This window comes from Octodon degus, unplaced genomic scaffold (assembly GCF_000260255.1).
Source record: "Octodon degus isolate 3935 unplaced genomic scaffold, OctDeg1.0 scaffold00108, whole genome shotgun sequence".
NCBI classification, from domain to species: Eukaryota; Metazoa; Chordata; class Mammalia; order Rodentia; family Octodontidae; genus Octodon; species Octodon degus.
Window position 1 is genome coordinate 5763823 of NW_004524684.1, and position 21122 is coordinate 5784944.

Consider the following 21122-nt stretch of genomic DNA (forward strand, 5'->3'; position numbering starts at 1 on the left):
AGACAGAGACAGAGACAGAGACAGAGAGAAGAGGAAAGAGAGACAGAGACAGAGACCAGAACACAGTCAGCCAGGTGTGGCGTCGTGTGCCAGTCAATGCAACACTCTAGGAAGCTGAGGCAGGAGGACTGGATGGTAAAGACCAACCTAGGCAATGTTGCAACTTAGTAAGTCCCTGTCTAAAAACAAAACATGAAAAAAGGACGGGGATGTCATTGCATGTAAAGGCCTGGGTTCAGTCCCTAATACCACTCTCCCTAAGCCTAACCTGAAAGAACCAAAAAAGAAAAGAAAGCAAAGATAAGCACAACTCTATTAAGGGTCCTACACAGCCTACCAGATTGGTATGAAAGTCAAATAAGTTTATGGGTAAAATTTAAATTAGTGAGCACATATGTATTATAGTTTTTTTCCTTAATTGTATGAAACATTGTTGGGTATTGGGTATTAATCTCCTCTTAATGCCTTGCATAGACAATAACTTTTTATATATCAGGTTATTATTATACAATTGTTATTTTTTCTCCTCTGTGAACAAAAACACTTTTACAGACAATAATTGAAAGGTAATTGTGTCTATTTTGAAGAGTTCCATTTCTTCTGTCCATCCTCCTAAATCTCGCCAATCACAAAATGCCCTTCAATAGAAGCAGTTGAAATGTTTTTGCTTTAAATTTGAAAACACTGCTCAGTTTTTATATTTAAATCTAAAACTTTAGGGTGATTACCTGAGGAAGACAATGCAGGTGCTCCTTGATACTATCTCAAAAGATCATTTTCATTACAGATTTGAGTGGTCGGCAAATAAAAATGTAAATTGGTCAGGTCTCTCACTTCTACATACTAGAGTGACATTCTAGGAAACATTAAGTTTGAAAAGCTCAAGACAAAGGAAAAGAGTTAAAAACACTTGAAAGGTATTTCATTTAAACCCTAAGGAGGAAAAATAAAAGAAGTGACTTCAAAACTCTGAGCTGTTGAAACCACTGAAAGGAACTTGGAAGGCAGACACGAAGGGGCCCACTCTGCCCGAGTCCAAGATCTCCTCGGCAGGACAGGCTTTCTGGGTGGTGGTGGGGTTTGTACTGGAGAAACCTCTTCTAAATGCGCATCACTGCTGTGTGCAGAGCCCAGGGCCTCCGCTGCCTGGGGACAATCAGTGTCCCTCCCGCAGCTCCCTCAGGGTGACCTACCCTCAAGCACATGGCCTTCTTTCTGAGCCAGAGCGGGACAGCCTGCCTGCCTGTACAGGAACCATTTTTATTTTCTCTATCTCCTCGTAATCAGTGTTTAAAAGATTTAAAAACTTAGGGCTAGCCCGATAGCTCGGTGGACTAAAGCACCTGCTTAGGCAGAGCTCAGAAGCTGGGGTTTGGTCCCTGGAATGCAGTGCCAGCCCTGGGGTGAGACGGCGACTGAGACTGGGCATGGTGGCACATGCCTGTAATCCCAGCTCTTGGGAGGCTGAAAACAGGAGAATCACTATGAGACCAATCTTTGTAATGAGACCCTGTAAACCCTGTACTAAATACATTAAAAAAAAAAAAAGATTTTAAAACACCAAGCAAAGCAGCGGCGAGGCCAAGAAGGGGCTTACAACCTCCAGGAGCCTCCATCCTCCTAACCCAGCCCAAGTTAAATTCCAGTCACAGCCTTAACTTTTCTTGCTGTGAATGTCAGGAAGAAAAGAATCTATCATTTTTGCCAAAACCACATTCACTACTAAAAGACAATACCAAACCAAGGGCACATGTGTGCACACATATGTATGTGATATATGCAGAGCCATTGTGCAGGGTAGGGGACACCAGGGGTTGAACTCAGGACCTTGCACTTGCCAAGCCAGCGCTTAGGCTGCTGAGCTAAGTCCCCGGCACTATTCATATCCATTCTAATGACAACATTTAATATACAATTTCATGAGCAGGTAATTTTTACAGTGCCATTTTTAGAGCTCCTGAAATCAAACCACACTGGTGAATGCTACAGCTGCTGAAATTCTAATAAAGGGGATGCAATTACATGAGGTTTAACAGGCAGGCCTGGCCAGTCACCTTTGTATTTGCATGCACACGCATGCACGCAGAATTCTGCACACACAGGGTCTTAGTAAGCCGGGAGGAAGTCTGGCTGAGAAACACCAACCAGGTAAGGTCTGGAAGGTCTCTTGCCTGTGCTCCGTGCTCTCCCAGCTGCTCAGGGACCTAAGGGTCACGGTGAGATCTGGACGGCTGAGTTCACAAAGCAGAAGAGAAAAGGATTAGGGCTGAGGATGGAGACCCAGTGGAGGAGGAGGTGCGAGCTCCAGGGTGGCTCTGTCACAGACGCATACCCTCGTGGTGGCGAAGGGTCTATGTGGGTCATCTCCAGCACAAAGAACTGACTGGTGTTTTCCAGAGATGAAAGTGAAGCGCCCTGAGTAGGCCACAATCTGCCTGCTGGCCCCATTTTAAACTCCATGGGCACAGAAAAAAAAAAAAATCCTTCTCAACTTTAGGGGGGCCTGCGGGTCAGCTCAGTTGCTTAAGCGCCTGCTCATACAAATGCAGTCAGGCACAGGGGACTGGGCTTCGATCCCCAGTTCCACATGCCTTACTAGACCCGCCCTTAAGGCAGCCTGAACCCCCCCCCCAAAAAAAAAATCCTTCTAAACTCCTCGTGCAGCACACAGTGGGGAGAGGATGCACAGCGCTGGTGGTCACCTACAAGCCACCACACACGTGGTCGCCACACATGGGCACGTGAGAGTCTAACACGACTCCCAAGACAATTATCCATACAAAGATGCGGGCAGCACAGATGCTGCCTGCGTGCAGGACGTGCAGGACACAGGAGTGTGATGCCCTTCGTTAACTGTGTAATCCCCAGCCGCTGCACTGCCCAGCCAGTACTTCACTAGTACAGACCTAAGTCCTTTCCGTCCTGATAACTCACATATCTTTACACGTTGACCCACGGTAATTGTTGAACTGAAGAAGTTCCAAACATTGCACCATGCTTTTAACTATATAAGTATTTTAACCCTTGGTCAAGACATATTCACATGACTTTTAAGTGACTTCAAGGTTTTGGATCTGGTGAACAGCAAGACAGGCTCACAGGCAATCCCGTCCTGTCCCGGCTTCCCAGGGTACCTCCTCCTCTCCTGTCCTGTCCCTACACTGGCCAGGGTTTGGAGAAATCCTGATTCGTCACACCCCAATTTCAGGGGATGCTCCTGCAAGCTTCCAATGCCTCCACAGTCCTATGTGGCGCATGTTTGCCGCTGCGCTCCACAAGAGCGTCTTTCATAAGCAGCCTGCGGCCCTCCAGCACCTGCGCCACACCTCTTCAGTGCACAGCAAGCCCGAGCCTTCACAGGAGACGTCTGTCCTTCCCGGAGAATGCAGCGTTCCTTCGGCCGCCTGTGTCGCCACATATAAAGCCATCTTTGTTGGGATGGATTTCCTTCCATCCCATCACCTCTCCTTTCTCTCCTGCCCCGGCGCAGTGTGGCCTGCCTGACCATGTGCTTCGATTCGCCTCTGCCTCCCCCTTAGCTGAGGGCACCGTGATGCTTCTCAGTGCTCGGTAAAGTAGGGGCCACGGGGTGAGACCAGCTTTGCTGCAGCTTTACAATATGGGGCAAACTAAGCTTTGGAAATGCTTCTAGTCATTCAGGTACAGAACAGAGAAAACACTGCAGTGTCTAGGATTATGGAAATTAGCATATAATTGTACGTGTAGGAGATAACAGGCATTCACTGAACCACGAAGACTAAGAAGTTTCAGAACGAGATGCGTACATTAAGGCCTACTGAACTCGTACAGGAAATGCGGCTCTCGTGCGCTGGGTCATATTTCAGCACCAGTAGGCAGTCAAGAGTGATGAAGGCCTTTAGTCGTCCCTCCTTGTGGCTACATAATCTCTGAGTGACAACAGATGCGCCCTGCTCGCACTCTCTCTCTCAGCCCACAGTTGCAGATGCTGCGTCCACCAGCCGAATTCGGGTTCAGTCACATCGGCTAATTATTAGCTTCACTTCATGTTCTGAGGCAGATTAACCCTTTCTAAAGGGAATATTTGGAAGAGCTTCGTGTAGATTCTGTGGCTCAATTTGGGGTAAGGTTTTATAATCCCTATCTCCAAGAAACTTTCACTGAGGTATTTTTCAATCTGGAGCTCCCTTTGCTAATCATCTCGTATCTACACAACAAATAATTTTATACAATACATATTAACAAGCATCTACCATTTGTCAGGTACTATGCTAAGCTCTTGAGCAGGAGTCAGCAAACATTTTCTTTAAGGCCAGACAGTCAGTGTTTTAGGTCTTGATCTGCAACAAACACGCCACAGCTGAGGAGAAAGCTCCTGGAGGACACACGCCGGGTTGCGTGGCAGCGGGAGCGTGGCTTGCAGATGTCTTCCACAGAGCCACAGGGGAGGTATGTCCAGGCTCCTGCCTCTCCAAGGTGGAGAAATCCCACTGAAGGAACTAGAGCAGGCAGGGCTCCAGCTGCAGAACACAACCTGGTCCTGCCACAGAGACGGACGGGGGGCCACTCGGGATGCGCAGGAATGGTCTCTTTGAAAAGCTGCAGGAAGCTGAAAACAGAGAACTTTATAAAATCATAGACCCTAATGGTACCGATACACAGAAAAAGCCACAATCTCAGCAGAATGGCACTGTGGTCACTGTGATGGCTCAAAGCCAGAATCTCACATGGCTGTCCAGCAGCACCACAATATCCAAACAGACGTGTGGGGCAGGGGGCTGCTGTGACAGACCGAAGGGGCTTGGGCACTTTCCCTGCAAGAGAAGTAGCCTGAAATAAGTCCAAAACTGTACAAAATCACTTTAATAAGGAGCCCATTAGGCTCCTGTGGCTGCTAAACTCTATCCCTATGCGGTCAGGTTTTCAGCTTCCAAAATATACAGGATTCATCAATCTAGGCTGACTTGTCTGACTTGCTATAACTTTCTCCATTCTGACCATGCTGCCACAAATAAAAAGACCTCATCTTTTGGGGGCTGAATAATAGCCCCCGTTTTAAATGCATTAAATGCATTCATCTAATATTGTGCAGCATGAGAAAGGAGCTGTGGTCCGCGGTTGTTACCTACACATTTCAAGGTAACTGGAAAAGAATCTGCATGTGTCTCACCCAGAGAAACAACTGTCACTACATAGTCATTTAGAGCACTTTACCCTATGACCACGCACAAGCAGGGCTTCCTATCAACGAGTTTCAAGTAACACTTAACTAGACTCTTGGAATTCAATTCCCAATAAATTGTGACCACTATTCTCAAGTTATTTTATGTCATAGACAAGAGCCAGGCAAAGCCAACGCATTGAAGGCAGTATCTGCAGGACCTGCTGCCACCACCCCATGCCAGGAGCACAGCAGATGTGCAGAGCAGGGCAGGAGCCCGGCACAGAGAGCTCCCAGGAAAGAAGCAGCGCAGGTCTAGGAAGGCTGAGCTAGGCGGGAGTGAGGCCCCGACAGGGGGAACTGCCCAGCTGGCAGAACAGAAGGGACGAGGTGACAATGGCAGGGGCCACATGAGAGAATCACTAGGACAACGCAGCAGAACCAGACACGAAATAACTGCCCCGCGAGGACTGCAGAGTCAGGGAAGTGAAAGAATCATACTTGCTCTCTCTCTTTCTCTATTTATTTTGGTGCTGAGTAGCGAGCTCAGGACCATGAGCCTGCCAGGCAGGTGCCACGCTGCTGACCTGTGTCCCAGTCCTGCTTTTCCTCTTGAGGCTCCAATTAGAAGGCAGGATAGAGACCACTTGTTGCAAGTGGAGGGAAACCCAGAAAATGAGGAATAGAAACTTACAGCACTTGCTGGGTGAAGGTGGCACTTTCCCAAACTAAGAAGGCATGGTGGGCACGGCGAGTGGTGGTGGACTAAAAACACGAGGAAGTGGAATCACGGGCAGGCTGCAGTCACAGTGGGCAGTAAACGCACAGCCACGGACCCGGCAGAGAGACCAGGTAGGCTCTGGGATAGGACCGTGAACGAAGATGAGGCTGGAGGAGGCATCGTGCCCGGCCAATAATCAAGTCACCTCAGTGAGACTAGGAGGTGACTGAGATTGCCACCAATGGCTGTGAGAGGGCAGCGGGCCTCAGACTGAAGCTCAGCGCTGCGGTGTGCATGGTCCACAGACTCGGGGGTGCTTTTCCGTGACAGCAGAAGCAGGCAGTCTGAAAGAAGTCAGCAGGAAACCAGTCCAGGATGGGCTGCGGACCTTCAGGGACTGAAGAAACCTCCATGGGAGAAGTTGCGAAAGGAGGCGGGGAAGCTCCGTCTCTGAGACACGGAAGAGCATCCCTCCTTAGGCTATCAGTGAGGGCCCTCTTAAATATTTATTGTCTTCATTAAACAAACAGCAAAGGATGCCTTTCATATGATTTTCATAAACACTAAAATAAAAGCACTGATTATAAGTGTATCTGTACATAACAGCTGTCAAGAAGAAATAATACAAGACAGTAAAAACAATAAAACCCCATCACATTCTACTCCATGTTTGAATTTTGCTTTTTCCACAGTAGTGATCAACTTGAACTAAGTACCGAGGGAGACAGCGCCTGCACTCTGAGTAATGCTGCTCCACACTTGGGGAGCGAGGCAGCCCCTCCTGCCCCCCTTGGAACAATGGGTGACCCAGTAAGGAGTACACTCCGGGCGTCCACAGAGACTGAGGCCGGATGCCTCCCTCAGCTTCTCAGGCCACAGAGGCTGCCACAGGAGCCACGTGTACCCCAGGAGGACGCTCAGCCCTTGCGCTGGCACTTCTCCCTTCCACATCCCTCAGAGCTGCCCTCTGCCACCCGTCTGCGCTCTGACTTCCGACCAAACTATGAGGAATTAGATCTCAGTTTGTTTGTTTGTTTCTTTCTATCTATCTATCTATCTATCTATCTATCTATCTATCTATCTATCTTCTTTTTTCAGAACCGGGGATTGAACTTAGGCCCTTGCACTTGCCAGGCAAGTGCTTATTCTACTGAGCTATCTCCCTGGCCCTGATCTCGTTTAATTTCTAGAAAAGAATCTTCACCTTAATCTCACGAAACATTATTTTATAAAGCAGAAAATTTGGGGCACATTGATACTCAGTTTTAAGTGCCTGTAGTTGCTATTCTCGGATAGAAATGGGAATGGCCTGTTGTAAAGATCTTACCATCCTGCTAGTTTTTGTTTTGAATCAAACTGACAGACATCAAACCGACACACACCAGGCTCCTCCCCACTGCTGGTCAGTTTCTCTGGCCAGTGCCAACACACCTGAAGCTAAGCCTTGGCAGCTCAGTTGATATGCTTTCCTATTTCTTCTAGCGAAGCATCAATTTCCCATACTTGGGCCCTGTCTATGAGTCCCACAGTTTTTGATGAAATCAAAAGCCTGAGAAATCTACCATTTTTAACATTTTACTTGCAATTTTTAAATTTGCATGCTAGTAAACATGGTACGGATTCCTTCGCCAAGAAGTCAGAGGCCAATGCGTAAATCACTATGGCAACAGGTCGCAGCATCTGTTAGATGCTCTTCTTAAACCCAGGTGGGGAGTCCCAGGCGGAATCCCAAACACGCACCTAGCAGGAGGCACTGAGTTGCTGCAGCCTTCTGTACACAGGGGAAACAACTTCTTGTGTATTAGACAGAAAAGGCGGAGTTTTTCCACAAAAGCCCATGTGCAATGAGACTGCACCCACTGACACTTGTCCCTTCTCCTGACTGCAGTTCCTGTGACCCGTGGGGTGCTCTCTGCCATTGGGAGCACATCTTATTTGTCACTTCAGGGAAAATGTCCTACTTTAGACCAAACCTACATAGCAACTCTTACTGCCTAGCATGTACAACTTTTATGAAAATAACAACTGTTTCTCAGGCTTCCTCGGTATTTTGGCACCATGAAGTCTTGTCCATTCAAAGGGACGTCTTCCTGGGGTGCACTCTGTTCCCGCTGTGGACATTTTATGGCCATTTCAAAGCAACTTCCTTCCCCAGTTCAGAGTAAGTGAAAATAAATGTTATCAACATCAAAATACAGACCATCACAGTGCACTTGCTCCCTGAATAAGATCATTTTTGTCTCAAGTTGGCATGAAAGAACGGTTTGCCAGAAAGGGCTCTACACACCACTGCTACACCCAGGTCCAATCTAGACGCATGCTCCTAAAACAGAAGAGGGAGGGCAGGCACTCCCACTTTCCCAGCTTTCAATCATAGTATATTTTTGAGCTAATTTTTAAAAAATTTTGGACCAAGATTGATTTTCTTAATATTCTGACATTTTTTTTTTTTTTTTTTGGTAAATTCTTTCAATGCTACTTTTCTAAGTAGAATTTCAAATGATGATTTTTCAAGTACATAAACAACATAAAAACCATGATTTTATAGTTAATTACTTTAAAAACATATAATTTAATCATTTGTCAATTTTTTACACTGCAATCTGAAACTCACTACTCATACCAACATAAATATACATACAGACACACTAAACATGTGAATGTAATGTTCCGTCTCGGAGTCTGACCCGTGGCCGTTCTTATACACATAAATTTATAAACAGAATAAACCTGGAACTATACATAAGCAAAGTGTACTCTGCAGAAAATATATACGTTTCAACTATATGTTAGCAAAAGAACTTAAAGTTTTAAACCAAGTGTGTTTCAGATCAGAGTTCACAAGTTTCCTGCGTTAAGCTCTCCAGGACGATATTTGGTCTGTGTTCTATATGACCAGTCAGTCTCACAGACAGGTCATAATGTGCAGCTCTCCAGGAAAGCACAGCAATGCTGTAGCAATCTTGATGGCATGATTATGACATATGGCTTCCAGTAATGTGAAAATGTCTCTATGTTGAAAATTCAAATACATTTTTTCTATAGCCTATTGACCCAAGTTACCTCTGCACCCCTTAATTTCCATTTGGCATCAGCACAGTGACTATGGAACACCTGTTAATTTGATTACATTTAACCAAAAATTAACAGCAATATAATTATATCCACGGAAAAAGTCAAACACACCACATACTATAGGTCATAGCTTAGTTAATTAGAATTTTATAGGGCAAACTAACAAAGAGAATTTTATTTCAACATGAATTATATGATTACATAATATTTTACTGTGTTGACTTAGAAATTAGTGAAAGCATATATTTATAACTATGTTGGAGTTTAAGTTCAATTTACTTCTCACCAAACCTGCGAATTAGTAAGGTATGATGTTTTATTTTCCCTAAGCTGTCATAGCATTAAAATCTGGAGTAAAGAGAAAGCGAGAATGAAGAGACATTCGATGATAAGAGAAGGGAATTGAAATTTATTGTGTAGATCCAGCTAAACCTGTTGCATAAGGATTTTAAAACTTGAAAAACTATCTTAAAATTTAGTTTGGACACAAGGTTTTAGATGAAATGTTGGATCTTTAAACATTTTGGGACAAACCCTAAGATGCAGCCACCATACTGGAACCACGTAGCACATAATTTTTTCAGGGGAGTTGTGACAGAAAGATAGGTATTTCTAGATGCGCTGGGTGGACACTCCAGCAGCTAAGTGCTGGAATTTGTACATATGTGACTATGATCTAAGTGAATCAAAATATCAAAGACAGTCTCTACACTGTTAGTGGTGGGCCCCGAGTGGGCAAGAGATCTGTGTGCACATTCAACCCTGGGAGCTCGAGGGACGGGGGCCCCTCTGTGCCCCCAGCACTGTGGTCACAAGGCAGGAAGAAGCTCCACAGAACCTTCTTCTGCAGTTCTCACCCCCGGCAGGCACAGCGCCGCCCTGCTGGAGGACCAGGGTGGGGAAGTGTCCTGCGTGTCTGAGGGAGGGACAGGCCTTGCAGGACGGACCCCTGGCTGAGGCTGCTGGAGCACAGCACATTGCTCAAGGATATATCTGTGGACTGATTATATATGTGTGTGTGTGTATATATATATATATATATGTATGTATGTATATAATTTTTAAAACATCGTATTACATATACGTATAATTTCATTATATAACCTCAGTAGACAGCCTATGACTAAGTCATTAACAGTGACTCAGGTGGAAGAACATGAAAGTACTAGTGTAATGAAAGACGGAGTCAGAAGCACCGCTGTGGTGACCCTTGGCGCCCAGGCCTAGGGAGAAGACCCCGTGCATGGGGCACCACGCCTCCTTCAGCGAAGGCAGGGGACCAAGGGGCCATCCCGACTTCTTGAAAGGCTGAGAGGATCCCTAACCAGCATGGCTGTCCACTGCATGACACGCAGCCCTCACACTTGCCTTTGTCTGCAACTCCTAATATAACTTACTGTAAAAATGTAGTACACAATACATGAGTGCTAGCTAGTCAGTCTTTAGTTCATATTACTGAATTCTTAGTAAATAACAACAGTGAATATGTACTTGTTGTCAGTCTCACTGGGCTAATTCCAAAATAATTTGTGGATGCGTTTTCTTATGAAAACAAGACCCTCAGATGGATTTTGTGTTAACAAAAGGGGGCTGCGATCACTTGATATACATTTTCTTCTAATCTTCAGCATAGTTCTCTGGGGTGGCTGTCATCATAGTGGTCTGATCAGTGGCAATGTGGGCATAATGTATATGCCAATGAGCTGTTTATCTAAACATTCACAGGAAGCCCTCATTTTCTGCCTTCCGCGTAAAGCATTTATTTTCTCCCCCCCCCCCCGCCCCAGCTCTGCTGTAGCAACACTCCCCACTGAGCCAGCGGCTCGCCAGGCACTGCCCATGCACACCATTTTTCAGATTTTGGACTGCAGAATGTTTTGCACAAAATTCAAAAGCAACTCATAATGTTCTTTTAAGAATAATTTGAATCTGACAATAAACAGTAAATCTGAGCTTTACGAAAAGATACAGCAGTGGGGCTTTAGCAAATAAGTTCTGGTGGACATGAAGTACAAATCGAAACAAATGTAAAAATGGGATTGATGGAAGCTAAAACACAGAAATGGAATTCTGCACTTAATGGACTGTATACAATCGTCTTTCAAAACTACAAGTGCTTGAATTATATTTTAAATTGATTAACAAATACTTTGCCTTTCAGAAATTATTTTAATTTTTAAACAGCTATCACTCCTTCATAATTAAGTGCAATAAAATGTTTGGATGTTTAAGTCTTATGTTTAAAAAATAGGAAGAAACAATTTTATATTTGAAAATTTACTATCTTTAGCTTGAGTATAAGAGCTTCATATAGTGAGTATCAAATACAAAACAAGGGACAGTCAATTTTATCAATTTACTTTTCTTTGTAAGCCAGGAAAATGTTGTATATTCAATGAAAAATCACTCAACTCAGTTTTTCTTATCATGCAAACCAGCATGTGTGGTGTGCGTGCACACACTCATTTTGTTTTGGACTTTGGAGTAAAGTTTAAAATTGAAGGAGTCACAAATTAAATTACCCTGAAATAAGAATGTGCTCATCCAACTCAAAGAAGTCCTGTGACTCTGAAGGGTAGGGATGTGGTAAAGCTCTCTACTGGAAGGTACTGAATGCTAGGATTATGCCAACTTCATTTCTTCCTGGTGCAAGACCTTGTGTCAGCTCCCACCTGGGTGATCCTCCTTGGAACTTCTGTACGATACCCCGAAAGGCTGGTCACTGGAGGCAGATTTCCACATGGCCAATCACGAACACAAGAAAGTGAGAACACAGCAGCAGGTGTCACTGAGCCGTAACCTTGGTGACAGGCCCTTTCTTCATGCATCTCCTGGAGATCACATGATCAAACTCAGAACCTCTAGTTACTCCCATTTAAAATGAGCAAGTGTGGGCCGGCCAAATAGCTCAGTGGATTAAAGTGCCTGCAAGCAGGCACAGGGGTCGGGGGTTCAATCCCTGGGCCTGCTGTACTGGTCCCACCCCTGGGGCGTGCTGAGAAAAAAAACTGAGCCTGGGCATGGTAGCATGTGCCTGTAATCCCAGCTCTTGGGAGGCTGTAAACAGGTGCATCACTATGAGTCCGATCTAGTAGTGAGACCCTGTGCACCCTGTAGACCTTTCCCTAAAATATATTTTAAAAAAAGGAGCAAGTGAAAACAAGATTTTTATGCAAGACTAAGACATGACTTTCAAGGTTTTTGCTATTAAATTAAGAAGCGCCATAACTCAAATAGTTTATTAGAGGCCACTGTGTATAACTCTTTAATAAAAGTTCTATGTTACTGGATATAGACTAGCGACAAGACGAACTAAATTCAGTCTGATTACTTACAAAGTTTAAAGCCTTCTGTTTAAATATTGGATCTTTTCATCTTAAAGCAAAATAATCATGAAATCTTTAGTCCACTTAAAGTCTTCCTTTCTGCGTAGCACTTTAGAAATATTTAAATGTCTTTTCGTCTCTAGAGAGAACTCTCAGTAAGCCTTTACCCATGAGGTTAAGTCCCTGATGGCTACAGCAGTGCCCCTGCCCAGCCCACATCTCCCCGCTCTCTGCAGCTCTCAGCCCCTTCCGGGCTGCGGTGCGCAGGGCTGTCAGTCTGTTTGCGGAGCTGCTCTAATGCATGATTTCATCATATCTCTTCCCACCTCTGAACGGCCTGCCACGTGTTACGCCCATCTGAGCCCCAGCCCAGAACACACCGATTTCCAGCCTTCGGATGACAGAAGCTCTGAACTGTGCTCTCTCCCCTTTGCACTGCTCCCCTCTGCCTTCCCTTTTATTTTCAGAAACAAAGAAATAAAATTTTCATTCATATTCTCCACTGAACGGGAATAAAACAACAGCACTAACTAGGTATGTTATGATTCCCTGAGTATTCTTGTACAAAATAATTCAAGGAATATTTTTAGAATACTGTACCTAGTAAACTATGAAAAGTAAATGCCAATTAAGGAAATTTAGTGAATATATTGTACAGTACTTGAGCCTCCGCTGAATAAAGGCTGATGAGAAAGTTCAGTTCTAAGAGCTGTTCTGGAAACATCTGCAGCATGACTGACCTGCGCGTGGACAGCTGTGGGATCGGGAGCTCTCCTGGAAGCACGGGTGCCCTCACAAGATCGGCCTTGTATGTTGACAAGGCTCTTCAACTTCCCTAAGGGCTTGTGAGATAGCACAGCGGACTAAGTGCCTGCTTAGGCAAGCGCAGGGACAGGGGTTCAATCCTGGGCACCATGTGCCACGCTGGCCCCGCCCTCAGGTGTGCTGAGCAGGTCACGGAGACCAGGCGTGGTGGCGCACGCCTGTAATCCCAATGCTGGGGAGGCTCATAGTGATCCTACACGAGGATCACTATGAGGTCATGCTGTGTCGTGAGACTCGGGACCAAATACATACACTTCCCTAAATACGCTCATTCACTGCACCTCGCTTGCTCCTTTGGTTTCTGTTTTTGTGTTTTAGGTGCTTAACTTGTTTGTTTTGATATTTAAGTTCAACTCAACTCAACTTAAAGGTCAGATTCTGAATTAAACCACAGGAAAAGAAGGGCCAGGGATGTAGCTCAGTGCTAAGTGCTCACCTAAACCCAGCTAAGCCCTGGGTTGGAGCCCCCAACACCACACACACTCACACACTCACATGCGCGCGCGCGCACACACACACACACACAGTGTAAATGAGTTAGAAAATGGTCTTGCAAATCTAAATTTAATAGCCAAACATTTCTAAGCCAAATAATTTGCTCTGAAGCATAAAAGGCCAGCTTAACATTTTAATAGCCTGTTTGCATCTACTCTTTTAAGCCTATAGCAATTTTTCAAGTAAACTTGAACCCTGCTGTGCTCAGGCGTCGTGAACACCAAGACTGTATTGCTCACAGTTCTGGGGCTGAAGTACAAGACAAAGCACCGCAGGGAAGTTTCGGGCGAAGAGCCACGCCTCTCGCTCTCCTGATGTGGCTCTCCCTGGGCCGCAGCCCACCTGTGGGTGCAGGCTCCTCCTCTCTGGACGCCACCATCCCATCAGACAAGGGCCCATCCTGCTGACACCATTCAACCAAAACCACTTCCAAAAGTCCCTATCTCCAAATACATTTAGGTCAAGATTAGAAATGAAACACATACTTTCGGAGATTAACATAATTCAGTCTAAATCAATTTGCAATGCTGATAATATGTATGACCAAGTGCTCTATTATTCGGTAATCTTAACTGGATTAAAATACCACCATATATGTAATCACTAGCGTGCTTGATGCCACTTGGCTCTGGAGGTGGTCAACATCTTCCTATTAGAAAAAGAACACAATGGTGCTATCTCTGCACATGTATGCATTACAGAAACATCAGTGGAGGCAATAAATATGCCAACAGTATCTCAGAAGTAGACTTGCTTCTCTTCGTACCAGACGTATGAACTATGCTCCAACTGCCCTAGCCTAAAAGCTGTGCTCTGAACCTCAGTGTCTTTATAATGTTCTATTTCATTGCCCTGCTCCTAATGAGCCACTGCTCTAATTACCTAAGTTAATCCTTTTACTAGGACAGCTGATGACTTTGTTAAGGTGTCCACCGTCACTGCCCTGGGTGCCCTTTCCCAGCATTTCATTGGATTTTGGGCTGCGTGATTCAGGATCAAGGCTTTTTAAATTTAAACAGCATTATAATAAAAAGATGTAAAATCTTTTTTGTTACTATTATAACCTAGATAAGATTTTACTGATTTTTTTTTTTTCTTTTTGTAGTTTAGGGAAGAGTCTATAGGTTGTTCAGCATCTCACTACTAGAACAGACTCCGCCTGTTTTCAGTCTCCCAAGAGCTGGGATCACAGGCACTCGCCACCACGCCCCGCCTCAATCGCCATCTGAGTGTGCCTCAGAGACAGGGCCAACACAGCAGGCCTGGGGGATCGAACCCCTGGCCCCTGTGCCTGCTTGCAGGTGCCTTAATCCACTGAACTATTTGGCCAGCCCTTACTGATGGTTCTTGAAAGATATTTAATGTTTGGAAACATTTTAACATAAAAATATAGAAACAAATGATGCACTTTGTATAGCTTTAACTTGCTGTTTTATCAACTTCTAATTAAATGAAGAATCAGTAACCACAACTCTTAAGAAGTCTGTGTTGGTGAAAACATTTGCTACTGTGGAATTTGGTATAATTTCTGATCAACATCAGCCTACAAAATGAGTGCTGTGACACACGTTGGTGAACTGGAGAGGTGGTCTTTTCCCAGGCCTGGCCCCGAGCCCTGGCTGCAGAGGAAATGTCCCCTTCTGGGGACCACCCTGGGACACGCAGAAGTGGCACACTTCAATCAGGTCATGGAGGTCACACACAATTTTAATAGAAATGAATCACCAGTTTGCAAAACCTAAGCCAGTGTTAATAGTAAATACAGTGAAAGTTTATTTTCTTGGAATTTTTTGAGTGTCATAAAACTTAAATTTGGTATAGATGTAACATGCTAGCATTTTGAATTGCTGTCAAAAGGTGTCCTTTCTATATGCATATTACTTTGCTTCTTGGGATCTAGAGATGGAAGCATTATCTGCTGGACAGGTCACCTTCGCTAGTGACCAGAGCTCCTGCCCAGCTGATGAGGAGCTGAACAGGCAGTCCCTCCACAAAGCCAGCAGGAGCTTTGGGGCTCCTGGAGGCCTGGGGCTCAGCTCGGTGTGGCTCTGTGCGGCTCTCACGGCTGGACCTTGAAGGCAACGCTTCTGTCATTTTTACCACAGGATTGCATGCAGTGTGTGGTCTTCATGGCTCAGCTTTTGTTTGTATTACTATAATTAGAATTACTAGGTATAAATAACCTTCAAAAAAGCACAAATAGGGGCTGGGGAGATGGCTCAGTGGAATAAGTGCTTCCCTGGCAAGCGCAAGGGCCTGAGTTCAACCCCCAGTAATAAAAAAAAAAAAAAAAGCACAAATAAATTTTAAAGTCTAACTGATATAATATAGTAACTATCAGTGTTTGACAAATGGATGAATTTATAATAAAGAAATCAATAATTTAAATGAACACAAATGTGCATTATTTTGCAAAGTATTAAAAATACACATGACGTGCACTTTACAGAGTCTGTGCATCACCCTTCCAACACTTCTGCGGCTGCTGTGAGAGTCCTATTCCTCCATTCCATGTTTTATAATTGACGACCAATAATACTGCAGGGAGCAGATCAACTTCTTAACATCATCCTTATGCACAGTAGCCCTGCTACACTATCTTGATTATGCGGTGCTACAGTTTCTTTCTTTAGAACTTTTAGATAGTTTCAATTCTTGCACACCAATGTCTACGACTGCTCTCTACTGCTTGGCTTACGACACTGTACTGCGTCTCCACCATAAGGGTGCAAACAGAGTGGTTACCATCCTTGCATTATTTTTAATTAAAAGAGGTTAAAGTTAATATGAATGATATCAGCTGTCAACATCACTGAAATATTAATAAAGTAATATCTTAATATACTGACTGCTTTTGTTGTAGGTAGTGGCATTTTGAATAGATTTTAGTTTGAAAATCCCAGTAAAACTATCCAATGCTCCAACTGACTCAGTTGATATATAATTTAATTTTATTATTAGTGATCCCAAAAGCACCAGTGTTAGTTCAGTTGGTTTGACATCAGGCAGTATTATATCATCAATCTACCACTTGCTTTCCAAATGTTTCCACTTGGATTTTTTCATTATTTATGAGACTGGCTTATGCTTATCCTTCTTTTTCCTTTTTTGTGCTACAAGTTTTTATTTTTATATGAGAAGTGATATAAGTGTATTGATTTCTCATATTTCTTCTGTTATAGTACAATTTGAAAAACTTGAAAGTATTTCTCTGAAAGTTTTACAGAAATTACTCAAGATAAATGGAGTTTTTATAAAGGAACACGAAGGGCTAAATACACATTTCTCAGAAAGACAAATTTTGTACACAATCCCTGGGCAGACATTTTCCTGCCTAACTTGAACCCTAACAACCTTACAGTGCAGCAGCGACCCCGCCCAAGGCTAGTGTGTGTCTGGACAGATTACGAGGGAAGCGCTGCTGATTATCACTTAAGTGCACAAAAAGCTAATTATTTTAGTAAAGTAAAGGAAACTTCAAAAATACAACTCCTGAAATGCTCCTGATTTAGGAAAATAAATCTATATTTGAGATCAAAATACGTTGAATTTTGTTATTTCTAATAACAAAATAATACTATTATTTCTAATAAATAACAGAAGTATTATTTCTAATACTATGTCTTTGCTTACATCACAGTAAGGGTAAGTGGAAAGATAAAATCCCCTGATACCTGAAAATTTGGAGTAAGCCTGGGACCACTTTTGTCATTTTCCCCTCTCATTAAGGCATATTTTTCCAGAACTATCCATACAATGTCATAAAATTTTTCTTGAAAACGACGGCAGAATATTGTATGAAACACTCCCCAAAATTACATCTGAAAGGGTGCAGCAATTAATAAGTTTCTATGACTAAAAGCAAACTACATCAGAACATTCGTGGATTGTTTTCAATGATTTGCAGGCTTATTTTGTACATTCTCAAACAGCCAAATGGGATTTTTAATTTAAGTGCAGTTCAGGTGCTCTCAAAATTAAAACTAGTAAAAGTGAAGTTCACCAAAACAGGAGCCTTCAGATGGTGTTCCAATTAAAGAGGCTGTTCTGAAGCTTTAAATAGATCACTGAGCAAAAATAATCACATTTCAGTTCAAAGGATTTTGAAGGCAATCACCTCTGGGAAATCTGAACTGAAGATTTCTTCTGAGGGCGCGGTGCGCATCCGCCTCGGAGCAGGCGAGCTGCCTGCCTCAGCTAAGCCTTCAATTACAGGGCAGGTTCACATTCATTAAACTCAGAAGCACAGAACGATTCTCTCAATCTGCTCTGTGCCACATGCTGCCCGAGGAACACCGGTAATTATACAACTCTCCAGATCTTGTTGACATTTCTGATGTGACTTCTACTATTTCCACCTGTAGTCCATAGCGAGGGACATGAATTTTAAAGAAGCAGAGGATGCACCAGGTTAAGATCTGTCCAATGAGGTTTTGGTACAGAAAGATGCCAATACGGAGGAAAGAAAATGAGGCTGCATAATCCAAAAACAGAGCTTTTTTTGTTATTTTAAAGTATAAATATCTCAGATATGGCATCTAACAACATATGTTTAAACACTTCCCATTGGTTTTCAAAGAAACAGATTTTATTCTTTACAACAATTTAATCATTCTCTACAAATGCTCACAATTACTTTTTTCTAAATTGCAAAGAAAAATATGCATGCTCACAACTCACATAGGGCCTGAAAACAATTGTGTCCTATATAAAAAGAATGCGGTTTTAAAAAGTATTTCAATTGTGTGTGTTGGATTTTATGTCCACGATAGTATAAATACTTTATTCTTTAATGACAAATGTGGTTTGAACTAAAAATAGTAAGAGAGAAAAAGAAGATGAGGACCCTCCTGAATAAACAACCACCTAGGAAGCCGCACAGAGGCCACATCCTGACTGCCAGCACTGCGCCTCCAGGGAACGCAGAGGCCGGGGCGGGCCTGCCGCCTTTGTCTCCACAAGAGCGATTTTGCTCTCATCTGCTTTCCGCACAAGCCTTCTGGGTACCTGTCTATTTTAAACAAATCTGCAGAGTAGTGATGACAGTGAATTTTGTTTCACGTTATACCCATCAGTTTGTGCATCTGTGAATGCAACAGAGGGACGATAAGAGGGCAATATTATTTGTTGATAAACCAAACTCAAATAGGTGATGGAAAATTTGGAATGATATGTGTTGAAACAAGATTATTTTAAAAAATTGAGAAATATCACTACATAGTTTAGTGGCAAAGAGTTATCAAAATAAAAATACTGCAAATACAAAAATGATTAAGGAAAACTAACAAAAGTATTATTTATTAGGGGCCGGGGAGACGGCTCAGTAGAATAAGCGCTTCCCTGGCTAGCTCAAGGGTCTGAGTTCAATCCCCGGTTCTGGGAAAAAAAAATACTGATTCAAAAGTATTATTTATTAAAGCTGTATATCTTGATTTAAATCTGATGTAATTCCAAAGAGAACTCAGAGTTAACACTGTGAGTTTAATTATAAAGAGGTTAAATTACATTTTACATGTATTCACAAGTTTATTTCTTTTTTTAGTTTTGTTTTTGGCACTTGGAATTGAACTCAGGACCTTGCACTTGCCAGGCAGACAGGGAGCCACTGAGCTGTGTCGTCACCATACCCATAAATTCATTTCTGATGGAGAAAAAGTGCACATTAAAGCTCTCTCCAAATCAATTGTTTGAAAACAGCATGTTCTTTTCATATGAGCTGAAAAAGACAGGAAGCTGGTTAATGGTAGAGCGCTTAACTAACAAGTGTAGGGTGGGTGTTGGATTCCCCTAGCACTGAGGGAAAGAAAGGAGAGACAGAGACAGAGAGAGAGAGAGAGAGAGAGACAGACAGACAGACAGAGACAGAGACAGAGACAGAGAGACAGAGACAGAGACAGAAAGACAGACAGAGACAGAGACAGAAAGACAGACAGAGACAGAGACAGAGACAGAAAGATAGAGACAGAGACAGAGAGACAGAGACAGAATAAAATGAGTAACATAAACAATGAAATTTGTCATAAAAATCATATATTTAAATATTCTTTTTTTAAATAAACAAACTGGCTGAAACTACAAACAAAAGCTTATTTATAAAGTCAATGTACCCTTCTTTGCCTAAGCAGACTGTAATTGCACTACCAAGGGGCGCAGACGCTGACTCGCATGTGGCTCTAGGGAGGGACCTTTATGAGCTCGGCTTGCCTCCGAGTGCTGTTTCAGCCCGGGATCTGAGCTCACCTCACAGATGAGAAAGTGCCTGCCCAGAAAGTAATGTGGGGACAGAAAGTGGCGTGGCCCAGTGCACACCTGAGCTCTCTGCGGCCGCGCCTGGCCGTCCGCGTACCCTGGACACCGGGAGCAGGAGAGCAGCCCCCAGCGCCCCGCTGCTGCGCGCCTGCTGCAGCGCCGCGGGACAGCCCCGCCCGCCTCCTGCGCCCGCCCCCAACCCTCCCGGGGCGGCGGGCATCCCGGAACCCGCTACCGTTCCCAGGCACGCAGCACCCAGCACAGGCCCGCGGGCCCCCGCGGCTCTCCCGAGCGCCTCCCTCCCTCCGCTCTGCCCCCAGGGAGGCAGTCCCCACCGCAGGCCGGTGGCTCCGGCTGCGCGGCTGTGGCTGGCCCCTTCCTGCAGTGTGCACGCCTCTGAGCGCACAATGCGCCGCTGAGAAGGGGCTCGCAGCACGCCCGCCCACGGCAGCCCACGCCCGCCCACCGCTGCCCACGACGCGTGGGGAGGACCGCGGGTCTGCGCCCGGGCCGGCTGCGCGCGTGCGGGAGGCGGTCTCGCGGGTGCCACGGACAGCGGCGCTGTGATGGCTTCTACCCACGCATGGGCCGTCCACACACTGCGAGTCACTGACGTGGCAGGGGACGGCAGGAGTCCCTAGACACGGGTTATGGGACATCTCCATCGCTGCAGACTTTCCTGCAAGTACGTACGTAATCGGGACACGGGGATCACGCTCTGGTCACAGTCAGACTCATTCATTTCTTACATAAACTAGAGTTTAAGATGGCTTTGTTTTCCTTCTGTCCATGCTGGGCATCGAACTTGGGGCCTCACACGTGCTAGATAAATCCTGTCCTACTGAGAGCTACACCCAATGTTCTCACAGACATATGAACCGCTTGTAAATAAAATAGTGTCACATTTGCTTCTATTTTGGGTTTCAAAGGGGATCCATAGGACAGGCAAGAGCAAGCACCCAGCAGTCATTCACATCTTACTTACATCCCTCGTAGATGTCAGTGGGAATATGGACCGCTGCGTGCTGATAGGATATTTGCCTCCCAAAATTAGCATCTTCAACGAAGACAGGTTTAATCCTCTGGCTGCCCGGCTCACTGTCATTCTTTTCGGTCTATAATGGAAAAGAAAGGCAATACGCACTTTTATATTATGCTGACTTAGCTACTGCTACATGCTTCATTGGCTAGATGTATGCTCCTCAGAAGGACAGCTCTACAGGCGCACTTCTGAACAGAGAACCAGGAGGGCACCAGGAGCACAAACGCCCGCGCCAGCGTCAGCATCCAC

The 21122-nt window shown here is 44.4% G+C and overlaps 1 protein-coding gene across 1 annotated transcript in view; it reads right to left on the minus strand.

Moving 5' to 3' along the window:
• Window positions 1–21122, minus strand: part of Cacna2d1 (calcium voltage-gated channel auxiliary subunit alpha2delta 1) — a 348148-nt gene that overhangs the window by 119383 nt on the left and 207643 nt on the right. The window contains exon 6 of the mRNA XM_012516489.2: window positions 20817–20946. Within this exon, the coding sequence (XP_012371943.2) occupies window positions 20817–20946 (130 nt within the window). The remainder of the gene's footprint in view (window positions 1–20816; window positions 20947–21122) is intronic.